Source organism: Ambystoma mexicanum, chromosome 9, assembly GCF_040938575.1.
Source record: "Ambystoma mexicanum isolate Mex_15411 chromosome 9, UKY_AmexF1_1, whole genome shotgun sequence".
Taxonomy (NCBI): domain Eukaryota; kingdom Metazoa; phylum Chordata; class Amphibia; order Caudata; family Ambystomatidae; genus Ambystoma; species Ambystoma mexicanum.
In genome coordinates, this window is record NC_090931.1 from 1004047895 (window position 1) to 1004068400 (window position 20506).

The 20506-nt window shown below is 44.5% G+C and overlaps 1 protein-coding gene across 1 annotated transcript in view; it reads left to right on the forward strand.

The window, feature by feature from the left end:
* ABCB11 (ATP binding cassette subfamily B member 11) overlaps positions 1 to 20506 on the forward strand; it is a 329082-nt gene that overhangs the window by 68612 nt on the left and 239964 nt on the right. The window contains exons 4-6 of the mRNA XM_069616256.1: positions 1757 to 1804; positions 1891 to 1942; positions 9508 to 9749. Of these exons, the coding sequence (XP_069472357.1) occupies positions 1757 to 1804; positions 1891 to 1942; positions 9508 to 9749 (342 nt within the window). The remainder of the gene's footprint in view (positions 1 to 1756; positions 1805 to 1890; positions 1943 to 9507; positions 9750 to 20506) is intronic.

Consider the following 20506-nt stretch of genomic DNA (forward strand, 5'->3'; position numbering starts at 1 on the left):
CACCGCCTTGGAGGAAAGGGGAATTACCGCCCTATTCCAAGGTTGGCGGGGCGGTAATTCCCCCTTCCCCCATTGCCCTTCCCCATTCCCATTTTTGCCCCATAGGGCTCTATGGGAATGGGGAAGGCGCTAATTACGGCACCGCAAATTGCGGTACCGTAATTAGCTCCCTAGTCCCTTTGCGGGTTGGTTTTTAACGCCTGCAAAAAGCAGGCGTTAAATTCCCCAACCCACAAAGGGACCTCCTAGTAGGGCGGTAAGCGTTTACCGGTACCGGTAAAATACCGTTACCGGTAAACCCTTACCGCCTACCGTGTAATGAGGCCCCATGTCATTATTTTGATATTGTTAATACCAAGTCAATTTCAAGCTGTGACTATTACTTACCCACTATGTTGCTCGGATACTGATGATACTGAGCCACTTATTATACTAAGTCATTGGCAATACTGAGCCAGTGACACTGACTCACTAATGATATTGAGACAATGGGGGTCATTCCGAGTTGGGTGGTAAGGGTTACCGGGCACCGGTAAGGAGACTGGTGCCGGTAAACCCTTACCGTCTAATTCCGAGGTCCCTTAGCGGGAACCGCAAAGGACGTGTGGCTAGACCACACGTCCTTAGTGGGTCCCGCTAAGGGACCAGGGCACTAATTACGGGCCCGCTATTTGCAGGCCCATAATTACCACCTTGCCCATTCCCATTGAGCCCTATGGGGGCTCAATGGGAATGGGGAATGGTTGGTTGAATGGGGATTTACCAGGTGTCCCTGGGTCGTAATGACCCGGTAAATCCCCATTCAGTCAGACCGGACCCGGACCCGTTATTGGAGGCAGACATGGTGCTAATAGCACCATGGCGACCTCCAATCTCGGAATGACCCCAATGTTGCTGACCCCCTGATGATGCTATGTCACTCATTAGACAAATCCATTGAAAACACCAACCTCTGACAATATTGATAAACTATTCATACCAAGTCAATTTCAAGCCACTGATAAAAGTGTGCCAATGATGACACCAAGACACTAATGATACCCAACTGCAGATAATACTGAACTACTGAGGACACGAAACTGCTGCTAGTGATGAATGAAGACACTGAGGAATTGATGATAGAGAGCTACTGACAACACTACGTCATTGATTATATGCAGTCAGTAATGGCACTCTGACAACTAATTATGAGCCCCTGTTGTGCATCCTTCAGAGCCGCTGCTGACAGTGATGCACTCTGGACATCAGTTTCCTGGACACACGTACATGCTTGTTCTCTCATTTGGGCAGATACGTGGACATTCTATTTTGACTTTTAAAATGTCAACTGTTGGCTATTTATTATATAGTTCAGTCAGTTGAGCAACTGCTGTGAAGATTTGTGTGTGATCTCTGATTGGAGATTCGAATTCCAAGCAGTGTTGGCACAGCATTTCATCCTTCTCAGTTTAACAAAAGAGGTTCCATTGCTTCCATTGGCAAGCGATATTTCAAAGTGTTGTGTGGGACAAATATTCACTTTGAATGATAATCGAGAGGCAATCTCTTCTTCACGCAGGAGCAACATGTGAGGTTTTTCCAACTTTTAGAAACATACACAGCAAAAGGTGATTCCAAAATTCCAATTGTTTGCTTTTTAGAACGTTTTTTTTAATTTTATGTATCCCAATTGTGATCTGTTTTGACGAAAACGCTGAGACAAAAGTGTTGAAAATTGATACAAAAGCAAAACCTCTAAACTTTTATTTCTTGACAGGGACTCCTACATCAACGGGAAAGTAGCCACGGAGAAAAATGGAAACTCGTAAGTCTAACAACACACATGTGCACGCAATCGCTGTTGTGCGCATGGTTCACGTGCAATAACCGACCTTTCCTCTTGTATTGAAGAGCTCAAGGCAAGAAAGAAGAGGCTAAACTCTCCATCGGATTCTTCAAGCTGGTAAGGAACTTTGTTTGTACATACATATCCAGTTCTCTTTTTTGTATGCAGTTAGCCTGCTGCTTCAAGAAAGACTTTCAAGTGCCTACCCATCGTTTGATGCAGCCATTGGATCCATAGCGTGCAAACCTCGCTGGGAAGCAGCGCAGGAGATTCACAAACAGAATGAGAAAAAAGAAACATTGCAAATGGCCCCCTTGGGCTCCCTCTCTTGAAAACATGAATGGCAAGCTGTTAGGAATGGGCGACCCCAGGGACTTTGGGTGCTCTGTGATCTATCCTGCTGTCCAGGGATCCATGAAACTTTGGGACCACAAGTTCCTCATTACTGAATGTGCCAGGCCTCTGCACCCGCTCTCCACAATATCTGCTTCAGCCTTTCTAGAGGCCAATTGCACCCTAGGAAAGAACTGATCGAAGCCCATTTCTAAAAACAATGGCTTGAACTAAATACACGTTTTTAACCAGTGCAACAATATTTGCTTCGCAGAAATGTGTTACACACAGCTATATTGTACCACTCTTATTAAGCTAAAGTTCGATTTTGTGCAAGTATCTTTTCTGGTAGCTTTATGGTGCGCAAAATGCGCCCTGTGCAAAATAAGTGCGGCCAAAGATAGCTGTACAGCACACATTACCGCCAAATAAATATTTTGAACTGGAAAAAGTTACTCACCTTTTGCAGCCCAAGGACAGTGATAGCAACAGTTCAGCCGAGCTTTCTCTTACGTTTACTACTTTAGAAAATATTGCTATTCTGGTGTAGGCCAGTGGGACCATTGACACATGTCACGTGCAAGTGCTGGGCGGTTAAATATACAACATGAAAAGAATGCAGGGTAAGGCGTGGCCGCAAGTCCATAAAAGGACAGGATGGCTAATATTTGAGAAACGGCTACATATGAACAATAGTATGGGCCTCCTTACAAGGTTGTAGGTTGCCTTGCTGGTATAACCGGCAAGTCTACCTCCAAACTGGCAAGATAATCCGGCATCCGTGAATGGGCAATTACGGGGGAATTCTGTAATTGCCCTTTCGTGGATGCTGGAGCCGGCAGATCCCCATTCCCATTTGAGCCCCATAGCGCTCAATGGGAATGGGGATGCCTGTAGCATCGGCACGGTTCATTACCGTGCCGGTGCTACAGGCTTGCTGTGCTCGCGAGTGCCTTTGATTCCGCCAGGTCAGACCTGCCAGAATTAAAGGCACCCGCGAGCACAACTCAGCATTTGCCAATCCGGATACAATGGTACCAGACAGCTTACCGGTACCGTTGTATCCGGACCGGCAAATTCGTAATGAGGCCTATGTGATTAGAGTCAACGTTCAGCTCTCTGAATATGTAGGTCACTGAATTAAGGGCAGGATATATTGACTTCAAGCATTGCTTATAAATAGCTCTATAATGTTAAATAAATAAATAAATACATTGCTTATGGATCTCTATGTGCAAGATAATGTGAAACTACAGCACTGGGTAAAGACACTTAAATAGAATACCCGGTGAAGCTGCGTCTTCAATTGATCAATGATGACTGGACTGCATAGATGTTTCTTAGATATTTTATAAAGTGGTCTTTAATTTTATGCAAAACGAATGGATACACAACTGCCTGCCGAAATCTGGTCCCCTGAGTTTGAAACTGCCGAGCTGCGCTTCTTAGTGCTTGGCCTGCACAGTCCTGACAGCTGACAAATGCTTCCGAACAAATACACACCCTTATGCTCTGCCGCACCTTTGCTTAATGCCACATTGTTCATAAAATCGACGCGCATCATCACCCTAGCACACATACGTTTGCACACCAGCACACACTGAACCCACTGGAGGTCAACAACTGTCACCCAGGCCAATTGTAGGTCACCTAGACCCAGAAAACGGGTTCACAGGCACTAGAGACGACTGAACCCCAAACTCAAGGAGAGACCCAGAGGTTATCTTTCAGGGACTGTCATGCCATCAGAGGGGAAACAGGCAATATTTTGATTTTCTTTTGTCCGTTTACTTTCCTCCTTTCGTTATGCTTCATCCTTTCACCCGCACCAAATGGATGACAGTCTAAATCACGTGACCTATACGTTACATACCTGCTAAGAGGAAACAGTGAACTTAAAAAAATAAGCCCTCTTTACGGAGCTGTTGCAGAACTCTGGTCTATATAAAAACGACGAAGGAAACAATTAGCATACTTGAGAAGAATTTTCCAGAAATTCTTCCTCTCCTGTGATGCAGCTATCATTTACAAGGTATTTCCCAACTCACATACCCCTTCCATGACACGTGTTTGAATGATAACAATAATAATACCAATCCCAGTACTATTACAAACAATTGAATACTTCTGTGCTTGATACATTGTTTGATATGGCATTTATAACGCGCCTGCACACAAGTGTTTCTAGGCGCTTGTATTGTCTATTATTTCTTTATGATAACTCGTTAGGGAGTGAGAACTAGCTTATCACCAACCTCCTGCAATAAGTGATTACAGGTGTGTAACGTCATGGCAGCATGCTCTCCTTCACGGATGAAGTGCGCGTCTACTTCCTGACAGAATGTGCACCTGGCGTTCAAAGCCTTGACAGAGCAAGAAGGGGAGAAGGCGAATGTCGACTTGTTATGCTTCACAAAAAAAAAAATACCCTGCCTCTCCTTCGCAAATACACTTCTTGGAAGAGTGAGAAGGCGACCTCTTATCGGGTTAGGAAACACAGTCAATTAAATAGTTGTGACCTACATCTGTGAATAATATTCCGGGGTCAGACATTTTTACCCCCTTCAGGAAGTACTCACTGGGCCTCATCACAAGAGTGGCAGAATGGGTTAACAGGTGCCGAAAAAGGATGCGGACCCGTTAACACCATTCTGCCACATTATGAGGTCCCCTTGAGGGACCCGCTCTGCACGTCTGGTTTCAGACGTGCAGAGCGGGTCCCGCGAGGGGAAGAGGGAGCTAACAACGGGCCGGTCGTAATCGGCCCGTTGTTAGCTCCCTCCCCATTCCCATTCAGCCCTATGGGACTCGGAATGGCCCGGTAATTCCCCATTCTGGGAACCCGGACCCGATTTTGGTGGCAGCCATGCCACCATTAGCGGCATGGCTACCACCAAAATCGTAATGAGGCCCACTATCTTGTGCTGAAGAGATGGAAGACAGAGTACTTTCAAAATAGGTATAATATCAAAGCTAGGTCAGCAATACAATAATAATAATAAATATAATAATAATAATAATAATATCAACTATTTGTAAGGCTATACAATTATAAAACAGCAGCAGCAAAGCACCATTTAACAGCATTTAAAATAAATAAACAAACATGGAACTTAGACATCACAGTGTTTCTTACAATGCCACTGACAGAAAAAAAGTACCAGTCCTTCTCTTATAGGTGTTATTAGACATACAGTACCACCTACTGTAAGTTATAAGGCTATTGCTAATCAAGCTTTAGCCCCGTGCCTCTGTATGGAGCTCCTCAGTGACTTGCAACTTCCATTATGGATTACTTCATCCCATATATTTATCATGATCATTTGAATCCTGACCTGATAATGCTGATATCCAACCATATATTCCACGATTGAAAAATATAAAGAGCCTAATATAGTTCTCACTCCTAGCTAATCTTTATTAGCACATGGAGATCGTTATTGACCTCCTCTCAGCAAATCAGAATGTTCATAGTGCTGTCAATAACTAATGGCATTGACTGCATTCTGAGCATTCTTACTTCAAAGCAGACAGGTAAACAACGGGCAAGACAGGACACTTCCTCTCTAAGAAGACCCGTTCTTACACTGCAACACCCTATATCCGTTTTTACACTGCAACACCGCGTATAACATAACACCGACAAAGCTTAATTATGGGAAAAACTTTTCACTTTTCTGCTACAGAGAAACAGTTTACTTTTACACAACCTGTACTTACACAACCGCAATTATTTAGCGTCTAATTTTCAAGTAGGTAAACTGGGCATACCTCCATTGGTTCTACCACTTAATAGTGGCCATAACATGCAACCACATACTAACTTCCTTGTTGCCCTTTAGTTTGAGTCAATTTACTGCTTGAATACTACAAATATGATTGTCATCCTCCAGTCTTCCACAATGGGAATTGAAATCACCAGCCTGTAATATAATTATTTTAATGGTGTTCATTATGCTGGAGGTACAAATACCTACCACAGGAGCATATCCATTGATTAAAAGAAAAGAAAAACACCAGCTGTGTTCAGGGTAGTCACAACTGCCAACATGTGGAACTACTATTGCTTAATAAGGTGAGTGAATACCAGTGATTAGACCACCTGACAGTCTATCTATGGGTCCTATAATGGGCCATTAAAAAAAATAATCTGAAACCATCAAGGTACATTTCATTCAGATGCCACGATTCTTGTATACATACTAGACCAGAATCTCCAGAAATCCCTATCTATCCCACCTCTACCACCAAAAAAGTGACGATGTTCTCTGGAATGCCATGAACTAATGCTAATATCATTAATATTGGTAGGGACACAAGGCTATTTCTGTTTGCAATCATTATAATTGGTTATTTATTTTATATTTGGTTATTTATAACGTGCTTAATACCCAGAGGTTTCTAAGCACAGACCCGGGCATAGAACCTGTGTTCCTCCGTATCATCTTTTTTCCAAGGCGAGCATGTTTCCCCTGAGCTATCCTCCCGAGACCTTAGGCCAGGGAGCCAGGACCAATCCTGGCTGGCAGTGTCAGCTACTTCCCGCTGCAAAGGCTTATCAATGTGTACTCCCCTGCCCTTACTCGTGCAGGAAATACGCATCTTTAAATGTCTGACAATACATCCGTTTGTTTACCAATTACAGCATTAGAAACAGCTAATTTGGGTACCAGTGCACAGTGAGGCGAGGTAGAAACTCATAAACTAGTTTCAAATATAATACGGTGAAGTGAGGATATAACCTACTATATGCGAAGAGTAACAGTGTACAAAATAACGTTTCTTTTCACCAATTTCCACCAGTTACATATAATATCTTTCGCAGATAAGGATCACAATAAAAAGTTTTCTTTCATTAATGCCAATATGTGAAAACGGTTGAGGTGTTTAAGGAAATATTACTGTAATTCCGAAGGATTCAGACGCTATACACCTACAGTTAGCATTATACAACAGGGAGCAGAACGAGTTCTTTTCCTGCACACGGTCGTCGGATGGTATGGTTAATATGTTGGCAGCAGTGTGCAACTTCTGATCAGAGGTACAGTCAGTCATGGGTGGTTGTTGGCGCATGTAACTGACGCAGTGTTTGATGTTTCATTTGCAGGCTCACTGATGCTGATCGATTCTTCTAGGTCCTGTTTCACCGAACCTTTCATGTGCCAGTCATCTAAGTTTGCAGTAGCTTGAATTTTCCTCCCTCTAGTTTTCTTTTACTTTTGTTAGCCTTAGGCACGGACATCTCTAGGACATGTCCATCGGCTCATTCAATAACAGTGCCACCGTGAACCAAACACATTTAGATGTCTTTAAGGAAAAGCGATTTGCTTTCTTAAAATGACCTAACTTCCCTTTTCTAGTTTTAGCACATCTTTTGACGTATGTTTTTGCTTGTTTTTCAATTCAACATCAGACATTAATGGGTGTTGACTGTGTGCGTTCGATGATTAAATCATTTGGTTAAGAGAGCGAGGGTCGTTTTCTATGATTATCATTAATAAGGCCCAATGAGGGAACTGCCACAAAGTTCTGTGATGGAAGGTCAATGATTCTGCTATCATATTTTGCACACTCTCCAATAAGATGTTGCCTTCCGGAAGCGAAGAGTTAGCATGTGCCTTCTTATCGCTATGCTTAAGTTTGTGAACGGCTGTGTTTTCTACTATTCTGGGTGAAAATCTCCATTGAGTTTGTTGTGGGTCCTGTACGGATTGGCAGATTTTAATTAACGTACTTACTGCCTGTGACATGTCATTATCCGGGAAGTTATACGATAAATCAATCTTTTGTGGTGTTAGGGAGGAGTTGTTTGTTATGATCTTATCAATGGGTAAAAGTGCCAGCGAGACGCTCACATTTTCAAAAGTGCTTTCTAACATACTCATCTCCTGAGTTGTCATAGGTCTTGAGTGGCTAGTGTTTAAATTCGTATTGGCTGTCGTGCTCACACTTTCCCCTTGGGCCTCACTTTGCAGGCTATACCAGAGGCTGACTAACACATTGTTGTCATCTATGGCAGATGATGCTGGACTCAGAACAGGTGTAGAAATGATTGGGATTATCCCAGGAGGTTTTTCAATCTCAATGGCAAAGGAGGGGTAATAAGCAGTAATCTTCCCCTGCGATTTATTGGGAGCTGCTAGAGCACAGAGAAGCCTTCATGATCACGCTTCTCAGTTGGCATTGTGCTCCTCAGGTTGTAAGACATAAACTGAGGAAATATGGTGCCAGTGCACTGCTCCAATGAGATGTTTCCAGTAATCAATCAGAGTCATGTATCACCTGTCCGACAGCGCGACTCGCAAACAACTGCAGTCAACTCTACTCGTAGTACTCAGCTGCATACCACGCAAGAGGGCCCTTCTTGAGGAGGAAGGGGTCATGGCGATAGGGGTCCCACCACATTCAAAGAACAGCTGCGGCTGCAGTCAACTGAATGAAATTCAAAGTGAAGCTCATTAGATACATTGCAATCAAGTTTTACGTTATGTCTTTGGGAGAACTCATCTGTCACATGGCAGCCTCATATGGCTGAAATGATATATCACACAATTGTATAGTAACAAGAAATTGTCCACCCAAAATATTGACCCGAAACTGCAATGATGGTTATCATTAGGACCTGGAAACTAGAAGAGAAATGATGTAGAATTTCGACCTTAGAACAAAATGATGGCATCATTTCAGGTTGGTCTTCCAATAGGATGGTAGTTGGGAATCATTTTGTTCAGTAATTATATCATATATTTTTTAGGTCAAACATTGCAAGTGTGGTACTCTATGAAATAACTAGATTTCAGCTCTATCTGAGCAAGTTTCATATTTCCATGCAAGAGTTAACTTTTGCTATACTGTCTTCCAAATGAATTGGGTTACATTTGGAGATATTTATTTTGCTTAATGAACCTCACAAATTATAAGCATAATCGTTTCTTGTTAGGCAGTGTGTGTGTGCCTCAAGGAATTTAGAGTGTATCCGCCCAGAACATTGGGGAGTTTGGGTGGATGGGCTTTGAGAGCAGGTGGGATGCTTCTGAGATACACAATTCTTTAATGGAGATCCAGCGCAGAAAGATCAAGAGTTGGACCAAACCGTGATTATTTGAGATCATTAAGATCTTAGCCTGTTCTGCGGTAGGTTCTCCAACTTTTATCGGGGCAACATCTTTTTTCGCAGAGCCTTGAAGAGGAAATGTGGGTATTTCAGATTATGCCCTTTCTGAGTTATGAAAAATGGTTGTAACACATTTATTGGCATGCATGTTGTGATGTTCTCTGGAGATCTTAGCTGCTCATGAAAATGCAAGAACTCTATATAGCCAAACTAAACATATGTGTTATTCTTTCAGTTTCGTTTTGCCTCCTGTTATGAGATTTTTCTGATGGTCTTTGCTAGCTTCTGTGCCATTGTTCATGGAGCCGCTCAACCATGCATGCTTCTGGTATTTGGAATGATGACAGATACCTTTATTCTGTATGACATTGAACTACAAGAGCTGAAAATCCCAGGGAGAGAATGCATCAACAACACCATTGTGTGGGCCAACGCTTCCATGATCCTAGACCCGGAAAACGACACCATGAGCTGTGGGTAAGTAGATTTTGCACTCTTACCAACTAAAACCCTGTTTGTAGAGACACATATTGTAGATCGATTTCCCATCTTTAAGAAACATACTGAAAAAGTGCATTTAATTGAAATTACAGACTATGGGCCTCGTTACACAGTAGGCGGTGGACAAGCTGCTATTAGCACCTTGGTCCATGCCGGTAAAATACCGGCACCGCCTTGGAGGAAAGGGGAATTACCGCCCTATTCCAAGGTTGGCGGGGCGGTAATTCCCCCTTCCCCCATTGCCCTTCCCCATTCCCATTTTTGCCCCATAGGGCTCTATGGAAATGGGGAAGGCGCTAATTACGGTGCCGCAAATTGCGGTACCGTAATTAGCACCCTGGTCCCTTTGCGGGTTGGTTTTTAACGCCTAAAGCAGGCGTTAAAGTACCAACCCGCAAAGGGACCTCGTAGTAAGGCGGTAAGGGTTTACCGGTACCGGTGCACTTACCGGTACCGGTAAACCCTTACCGCACTACGTGTAATGAGGCCCTATGTTGTGTAGAGAATCTATTGAAACATTCCGTATTTGCTTTCAGTCTGTAAAGTCAAACATTTTGAAAAAGATGTTGTGCATACGGTCTCAATTTCCATGAAGGTTCTTATGACGCAAATGTCTCCCTCTTGCTTGTGTGTCAGCTCAAGCTGGACTAAACGTTTGTTGTCTCTGGAGTACATCACCTGTAATAGACCTGAATCAATTTGATTCATTACTTTAGTTTGATTTGGGTACTTGCATAGCATGAACGGAATCCTGAGGGCCAACAGACCGTTCTGCATACTGACTTGCCGTAACACATTACCCCCATTTTCAGGAACAATACAAATTACAAAGGGCTGCCTAGCACAATATTCTGGGAAAACCATAGACATTTAGCAAGGTGGTCAATCTCTCAATTTACCTTCTCGCCATTCTAGATCTCCCCTGAGGAATAACGCACTTTCAGGCAGCTTTAATGAAATGTGGCTATGAAAGGAGTCTGATAAGGGTTGCATCCGGCCTTCGCTTTAGCATCAGAAGGCAAGCTGGAACCTGCTGCACTGGATGCATCTGTTTCCATCTGCCTGGGCTGTGCTGGGATTGTCCAGCTGCCACAGGCTCTATGTGAACATCCCACCCAATGGAGGCAGCTCCTCTAAAGACCACCCTCTTTTGGCCATCCTGGAGTGTCCTGAAAAGAGCAGTTGTTTCTTTCAGTCAGGGGTTTCACACCCCACCCCCGAATCCCACTTTGCTCTGCTCCCCCATCTCGCCCCCACTCACCATCAGCACAGCACAAAGCAAACACGGCCCCCTTCCCCGTTCCTTCCCACACGTCACACACCCACCCACCTGAAGCAAACATGGCTCCCCAATCTGATCCTGGCTCCTTAACCTGTCACACACGCACCTGCTCCCCCGTGGGCACCCACCACTTCCCTCTTCTGGACTGCTTCCTTTTTCGGTGCAGTCATTTACTTGGCATTTTCTGGGTGGTCTTCTTAATTGACATTGGGCCTCATTACACGGTATGTGGTAACCATGGCGCTACTAGCGACATGGTTGCCGCCGGGATTTTTACTGTGTCCGCCTTGGTGGATGGTGGAATTACCGCCCTACTCCAAGGTGAGTGGGGGCGGAAATTCCCCATTCACCAAGGCACTTCCCCATTCCCATTTTTGCCCCCATAGGGCTCAATGGGAATGGGGAAGGAGCTAATTACGGTATCGCAAATTGCTGTACCGTAATTAGCACCAAGGTCCCTTTGCGGGACCGTTCCTTAACAGCTGGTAAAACCAGCCATTGAGGTTGGGTCCCGCAAAGGGACCTCGTAGTAAGGCGGTAAGGGTTTACCGATACCGGTGCCCTTACGGCAATCCGGTAAACCCTTACCGCAGTCCGTGTAATGAGGCCCATTATGTAGTGTTGTTTTGAATTTTTGAAATATTGGTTTTTATGTTAAGCCAGGTTGCCATAAATACATAAATAAATAAATTAATAAAGACACAGCCCTGGAAGCACAGTCCAAAGACAGAATACTGCTGACAGATGCTAAATCCTCTTCTATGGTGTGAGCTGATTTTTGATGATTGGACTGTGAATGGGAGTTCTGAAGAGCGAGCGAGGCAGAGATAGAGGGGAAAAGGGAAAGACAGACAGCAATAGTGAGAGTGAGCGAGAAAGCAAGAAAGAGAACAAGAGACAGAGTCTTCTCTCAATATAAGGAAATAACACTTTGAAGAAAGGGATGTCAGCCAGGACTCAGAAAGCTGCGCACTCAAGGCTGGGAGATAGGAACAGTGTTTTCTCCCGGTGGACTGTTGGTTGGCCGGTAGCCCCTCACATAAGGAAAAGACACTGGAGAACACAAGATAGTACTGTGGTAACATGATTAAGTAAAAAGCGAGTGGAACGTTTTTGCTCATGCCATTATTTTCACTTGTCGAAAATGAAAGGTGACACACTAAACTCCTCATGTTTTTTTCAGAACTTAGAAGTTGACATTCCATTCCTCCCCAATTCAAAGAGACCAATAGGTATTTTCGTCTTAGAAAATGCATTTTACTGTTGTTACTCACCGAGCTTACATGCAGGATTCTCATGAATTGCTGCTCTCCAAGAGATCCTGTTAGAGGGTGGGAAGAAAAGGAAGATTTGTGCACAATGCAAAGGGAGAGGTCCATGTGAAAACCACCTGCTGACACAAGTAAAAGACCCAAGGCCTTTGGAAATGTGCTTTTAAAAACTGTTTGTCAGGAGACATTAGTATGCTGGAAATTAGCACTCACACAATTGCCTGTGAGAGGGAGAAGGGTGGCGTTGGGCGAAATAAAGCCACCTCCTAAAAGATAGAGATATTCCACAAGATGGTCAAACTAAGGGCAATTCACTTCAAGGTAGAGTGCTCAGATAAGAAGACCAATGTGCGCTGCGGACAAGACAACGTATAAGGTGTGGAGCGGTCACCAATACCAATGTACATTAAGAAACTATGCAACACGTGTATATGTGCCCATGGGCAGCGAACATGCACGTTCAATTCCCTTAATCCGGACAAGCTGCATACACTGGCAACTGCTGAAGTATAAATGCATAGACAACTTGGCATGTTCTTTGGTTTATGTTTTGGGTGGTCTTTCTGACCACTGTGACTGAGGATTACCCAGTAAAGAAACCATCAAGGTGGATGGATTGCCAGTCATGAGGACATCGTGTATAAGGATTAGCCCGTAAATGAACCACACATGTGGATGGATTGCCATTCACAATATCATTGCTTATAAGGATAAATCCAGTAACGAAACCGCCAATGGGGATAGATAGACAGTTACAAGTTAATTGTGTTTAAGGTTTAACCAGTAAACGAACCAACAAGAGGGATGGATTGCCAGCCATGAGAACATCGTGGGTAAGGTGTGCAGAGAAGCTTAATAAAGTGTCTGAACAGTATGGATTGTGGTGAAACCTCTCTCCTACTAATCCATAAATACATCTTTGGTTCTGCTGCATGTGTCTGTTGAAGGATCGCCTTCCCCTGGTAACCATGAAAGTTTAAATGACAGTGAATTTTCAGGCAATGACGTGCAGAACAATATATTATAAATATCCATTTTTATTACAAATGTTAATGTTTTCTTTTCATATCTACTAGAATGTTCATCCTATGTCTGCCAACACTCATGCATGTGGTTCGCCTACAGAAATACTTTCTCAAGGCTATGGTGCATAGGCTCTCTCGCATCAAGTAATAGTCTTTCTGTATTTTCTCACGACATTTATGCAATCCTTTTCCCACTTCTTGTTGTATAAGGTTAGTTGTCCAATTCCTGGATATTCTTGTGGATGTTCATTTAATGCTGGCCATATTGGTCTCTTATTCGATGTGGGAGTGTTCCCCACATGCACCAGTGTTGGCCCTAACAGGGTGGACATTCTAGTAGATATAACAAGAATATATGAATAGTTTTAATACAAAATCTTAAGAAAATGTGTAGATGGTATAACGATATCTAGAGAAAAGCGAAGTAAAAGGGTTTCACTCCCAGGGTATGGCAAAGTGATTAGCATTAGAGTGCTCTATGTCTCCACTTTTAAAGTGCCCACTGAGGTTCAAGGTCGCTCCCGTCTCTTGGGGTCATTGGGCCTCATTACGACCCCGGCGCTAAACCATGGTGCTATTAGCACCATGGTCCATGCCGGGGTCCGCCATGGTGAATGGCGGAATTACTGCCCCATTCCAAAGTTGGCGGGCGGTAATTCCCCATTCACCATGGGCCCTTCCCCATTCCCATTTTTGCCGCATAGGGCTCAATGGGAATGGGGAAGGCGCTAAGTACGGTGCCGCAAATTGTGGCACCGTACTTAGCACCAAGGTCCCTTTGCGGCACCCTACTTTAATGGCTGGTAAAACCAGCCGTTAAGGTCGGGTCCCGCAAAGGGACCTCGTAATTAGGCGCTAAGTGTTTAACGGCGCAGCATCCTTTTACGGCGGTGTTAAACACTTAGCGCCTGGGTCGTAATGAGGCCCATTGACTCTGTGGCCCTCATTACAAGTCAGCCGTTAAGGGTTTAACGACGCCGTTGGCGCCCTTAACCCTTAATGCCTGATTCACACTTTAACGCCTGCTTTTTGCAGGCGTTAAAGTCCAAGGCGCTAAGCGACTTTGGTGCTAATTACGGCACCGTAATTTACGGGAATGGGGAAGGGCAAATGGTGAATGGGGAATTACCGCCCCACTCACCTCGGAATGGGGCGGTAATTCCGCCATCCACCATGGCGGAATCCGGCATGGACCATGGTGCTAAATAGCACCATGGTCCACCGCCTGACTTGTAATGAGGACATGTATGTAACATTTAGCTACACCATTATCCTACGCTTCCCCTCAAACACACATGTATATTTCTTTCAGGATTGCATACCTTGTTTATTAAAAATGGCTAATGCTCTGTTCAGCAGCACACAGTTTGCCTTTTTATGAGGCTACTGAGCCTACTTTTGCAATCCCCTTCCAGTCCTCCCTACTCAGGCTCTGGATAACCACATGGTGAGGCCTGGATGCATCCCCTATGCCAGGTGCCTGCTCTGCAGATGTTTTGGACTATGACTCCTATCATACATTACCATTGAATAATATGGTTAGGGCTGATGGGTGTTGTAGTCCAAATCATTCGGAAAGCCCAATGTTGCTGATCCCCATCCTCTGCATTGTACTGAGCAGTAAAAGTGCATTCGTTAGTTGTGCCCCCACAGTGCTCTTTGGGTTGGGATGTGCAAGGTCATTGCATTTAAATCATCCAATGGCCCAGACGGACAGTGCATTATGTTAGATTCTTAGGAAACCTAAATCTAGACGTTCCTGAGGAAAGCCCAGAACGGGCCCAGTTTCAGAAATAAGGACCACCGGACAATGTCTGTTGGAATGTATTCAGGAGACTTCAAAACAACCCGAATTTTCGGAGTATTTAGAGTCTGACAAACTTTCCTGACTAATAAATTAATCGGATTAAGTGAAGGTTTCGGTGTGCTGGGGGACATGACGTCACTGACATTCCTGACACAGCTTTTCCAATTGATCTGCTGCACTTATTGTGAGGAGGATGGAAAACATGAGGTATTTTAAATACCACACAATTTTGAGTTGGGATCTCGTGGTACGTTTAGCACACAGCCTCGAAATGACTTAATGGAAGAAGTATGGCTTATGCCATGTATGTATGCATTACTTTTCATGAACCCCAACCCTGTAAATGTAGCACGTGATACCAACTTGTAATTGTATGGTATTTTAAACAATAGTTGTTCAAAATACCCCATTTGTACTGTCGCCACCATACACAAAATAAGGCCGCTTTCAGGACTGCTTTCTAGGAACGGTTCCAGCATTTCTTCCTTCTATATTAAGCAACGTTAACTTTTTTCTGATATCACAAAAAGTAAATTCTTCCTAGAAGTGCCCTCTGCAGCGATCTGTGAGCACTGAGCTTCATTTCAGCAAAGCAGATCCCAAATGAATTCTCTCACTTTCGATGACACCCAACTCGTTGTTCCTCATTAAGTCACCTGGGAAGAAACAATGGCTGCCTCGTGCATATTTCACATGCGATTGACTCCCCCCTGTCGGGGCATGGGGTGTGCCAACAGGGCCGCGTGTGGTGCAGTAAATAAATGGAGGAGCCGGAGCATTCTGCTATGTGTCTTCTTTATTCCTCTTACACACCAACTCTGCCTCCCTCCATCCATCACTTCCCTTTCCCTGAACGTCACTTCCCTCCACCCATGCACCCGCCCCCCATAACTACGGAGACATCAACATAACATCTCCTCCCTTTTTAAACAGTCACCAGATCCTTCACAATGGGTGAATGTCTGATGGGATGGGGTTTGCTAACCCATTTCCTCAATCCAGCGGCGCGGCTTGTTCCAGGCCCGCTGAGGACGTGCACTTTCAAGCTCTGGGGGGTTTCCACTAACCTCAGGATTGGGGAATCCTCCTGGTTCTGACTCCTCCGTCTCTCTCTGGTCCCCTTGATACGGATCATCCGAGACATAGTCAATGGGGATGGTCACACGCTTGCTCAGTCGGCGCAATCCCAATAAGGGAATTCCTTTGAAATGTGAGGAGTTCCGAGTGACGGGTCCTGCCGTGCCTTGTGTCGTGATCATGGATCCCTTCTTCTGCATTAACAGCAGGGGCTCCTCCTGGAAGACCGAGGTGTGTTTGTGGGTCTGAGGTTGCTTTAAGGTGACAACATCGCCCACTTCAATCTGGGGTGCTCTCGACCCTCGCCGTTGATCTGCATATGCCTTCATGCGTTCTTTGGCGGTTTCGCCTTGTTCTCTTAGGTTCTTGGGCGGACCCTCTGGTCGGGCCTGCGGGATCCTTGTTAGAATGTCTCTTCCGAACATCACATCGGCAGGGGTTCTCCAGATGGTGCTGTGGGGAGTGCCCCTGTAGTCTCTCCTGAGCTGATTGAGCACTTGCTCGTAGGGCTGTTCCATGAGCTTGGTTATTTGAAGGGCCCTCTTCAGGTTGGCTATGAATCGTTCTATCATTCCATTCGCCTGGGGCCATAACAGTGTTATCTTCCGGTGATGGAATCCGAGGTAGTTTGCAAATTGTGTGAATTGATGCCCATTGAATGGGGGCCCTTTGTCTGTCTTGAGCGCTCTCAGGATGCCATAGGCAGAGAATATGCGGTTAAGCGCTGGTATTATATGATGAGCTGCTGTCGAGGATATGAGTTGTGTTTCTGGATATCGGGAGTACTCGTCCATCACCGACAGCATGTATTTCCCTCCTTCGATGGGCCCGACAAGTCGGCGGCTACAGCTTCCCATATGCCTTGGGGAAGCTCTGACATCTTTAAGGGTTCTGGGTGTCGGTTGGGCGTGATGAGGCTACATGTAGGGCATGACTTCAAGGCTTCCTCCACTTGGGAGTCCATGCTGGGAAACCAGACCTTCTGGCACAGTATGCGCTTGGTCAACACCATCCCTCTGTGGTTCTCACGTGGGGAATAGGGCAAGTAATCACAACGAAAAGACCATCTCATCACCCCAAGAACCCTTCGATCAGCACTCAGGACAGTCCTCACAAGAGTCAAAGCACACTACTACACAACAACCACCATGGAAGCATCCATCAAGATCAGAGCAATCAGTCCTGCAATAGTTTGATCATGAATCTGTAACAAAGTCCAACTCTTCTTGGTGTGCCCCAACAGATCCTTCCACCACCAAATAACCTGCAGGCTTCCAGAAGGCTCCAGCTTGTCCCTTGTCATTTTCAAACTAAACCCATGTGGGAACTGCTCACCAACATTGACATCAAGATATACCAGTACAAATATGACACAGACCTTTACCTAAAGATCAATTGCATCAGACGGATTGACTCAAGCACTGTCCCTCATTCAGGGCTGTATGTCAAGTGCCCACCTAAAGCTCAGCACTACAAAAAAAACAATTATTCTATGAAACCCCACAAGCAGGACCAGGTCCAGAAATGTGTGACATGAAGCTCCACGGATGCATGTCCTAACTCCCATCCAGTGCAAAATATCTAGCTTTACTTTCAACTGTCACCGCTCATCAAAGCACACATTGCCAAGAAGACTCAAGCAGCATGTTCCCAGCTTGTCGCCTATGCACAGCCAAGACTTTCATCTGCTCCTGGAGTTTCAGAGCAATTGTTGAAGCCTGGTTCATCTCCCACCTGGACGATGACACTCTACTCTCAGGAATCCCAGAGGCCACCTTGTCCCTTCTGAAAGCCAACCATCACGTCTCATCCAAGAAAAGTGCAATTCAACATAACCACCATCCTCAAAGTGCTGCACTGGATACCCCTTCCAGCACGCATAATGTTCAATGACTGCCTGCATCCCGTACAAAGGAGTCCTTACCAAAACACCATTCTCGGTGGTTGAGAAGTTCACTATCTCCAGAGGCCAGCCCAAAACTTTGCTAGGCTGGAAATGAAGAACTGCAAGTGGGACAAACAGGAAACAGGTCCATTTCTGCTTGCTACCCTGTTTTTGGAAAAAGGTACCAACTCGGACATGCAGGCCCCCTCCATCCTATACTTCAGGAAGTACCCGGCAACCCCACTCTTTAAAGAACAGCTCCCCAATCGCTCCCCTAACCATGCGAACCCCTCTGCTACCCCTGCATCCTACTTTTAACTCCTTGGGTATGCCCTCTATATACAAGGTAGATTATGCAACTAAGACAAACATTAACTATTGGAGAGAGTACACTAGTATGTGTTGAGAAAGACAACTAAGAGCAACTCTGGGGACCTGAATAAGTAAACAGTGGCAATAATACTTAATTATTAAATATAGGTTATCACTAGAGAACTAACTCGGAACAACTAAAACACTGTACCTGTTTTGAGTTTAGTATAGTTGGGCAAGTGAGAGTGACAGTAAAATAGACATCAAGAGACTTTCACTATCCAGTAAGGCGAATAAGTGTAAAGCAATGTATGTTAGGTTTTGTTTTATGTAATAAAAAGTGATAGTCAAGCATCATAAAACTCAATTAATCAGTCATCACCCTCGCCAAGTAAAACATTGGGGCGGCTGCTGTGTAGAACATATTTTACGAGTGACTGACCCTTGCATACACTAAGGGCCTGAACGTCAATACTGACAACCCGGATTACTGTTCCTGCATGCGCTAAGCATGCACAAACGTGTCTGCATGATTCTTTGTCATGTGGCTCCTTCAGGTATTTCCCACTTTGGAGTCCCATAGGACTCTATAGGGAAATGCCATATTAGTACAGGCGGCATTAACGCTTGTAGCAATATTGCATCGGTTAATGCTTTTGTGCAGTAACCTCCTCCACACAATGCAGGCAGAAATGAGTGGTTTCTGGTTTGTAACTCAGAACTTGGCAGAGCAGGACAGCATGCAGTATTTCCAAATGCTGCATGATTTACCATTATCAGCATTTTCTCCTAATATGCTCATCTTTATGATGGTCTTTGATGGCAAAGTTCTTTCTAGTGGTAGCTGGATCCACATAGGTTTGAAAAAGGGCGTGTAACGTTCTGATTGGCTGCACAGCCGCCTCTAGTTGGAGAAGTGGAAATAAAGTGTTCTTGAAGCAGTTTTCATTTGCGCTGTAGCCACCCACTGCCTGCATTTAAAGCTGCTTTGAAATGAGTGCACCGACACTGAGGTTATTCCTGCACCAAACCAACAGGTTACACATCCATTCATAGTACCCATCCTACCAAAAAGCAGATCACTGGCAACTTCAGAGCTAGAACAGCACGCTGATGCAAAGATACCCATGGCCTCTTTTGCTAGGGTGGAGAGACTTCTTCTCCCACACCCAGGGCAGTGAGGGCAACCAAAGCTACCCAGGCATGGTTTACTGGCTGGGATCTGTGCCCTGACTAGCAGAAGGCATTAAAGTCCCACAATTCTAGTGATGTGTAGTCCAAACAACATTGGTCCTGGTGATCAGTCAAGGGGCAGGCAGTTCTTTCTTTGGAACCCCTATTCAGTCATTGGGCTTCCACAGTAGTCAAGACAATTGGCTCTAAACAACAAAGTGTGTTAAGTAAAGTAGACCAGAGCTTGTAACTACAAAAAGAGATTCCTGATATGTGAGGCATCCTTGCCTCCAAAGTGTGCACTAGGAAATCTCCTTAAAATTGACATTGATCCCACATTAACTCCTGTGCACATCAGGCAAATCCCACAATGCCTGCTTATTGGTCGCAAATCCCAGGAACATTTTTCTGGCTAGAAATCATGGCAAACAGAAATCGGCGAAGTAGACGTTGCACCAATGGTGCTCCTTCCTTTGGGCAGAACATAGGGTGATTGTAACCTCTGATTGACTCCATCATCTACCACTGATCGACAGTTGTGCTCATTTACCTCAGAGCTATTTTGTTTTGTGTCATGTGTTTCTGGTGCTCTTTTTCTCATGTACTATTCCATTAAGCATAAATATCTCTCAGGCAATGCTGATGGTGAACACTGTTCAATGAGTTGCAAGTACACCGTAAACAAAAGTCAAAATGTGACTTGGCATCACAGATAGCACGCATACATTCTAAAGTGTCCTAAACCTTATACTTGAGTATATTATAATAACATATATTTGGCCTGATATATATATATTTTATATTATTGTGAACTCGTTTTAATAATGGTAACATCTTACACTAATTAGATTAAATTAATTAATGTTACATAATAAAATAACCTATGTGCAAAATAGCAATA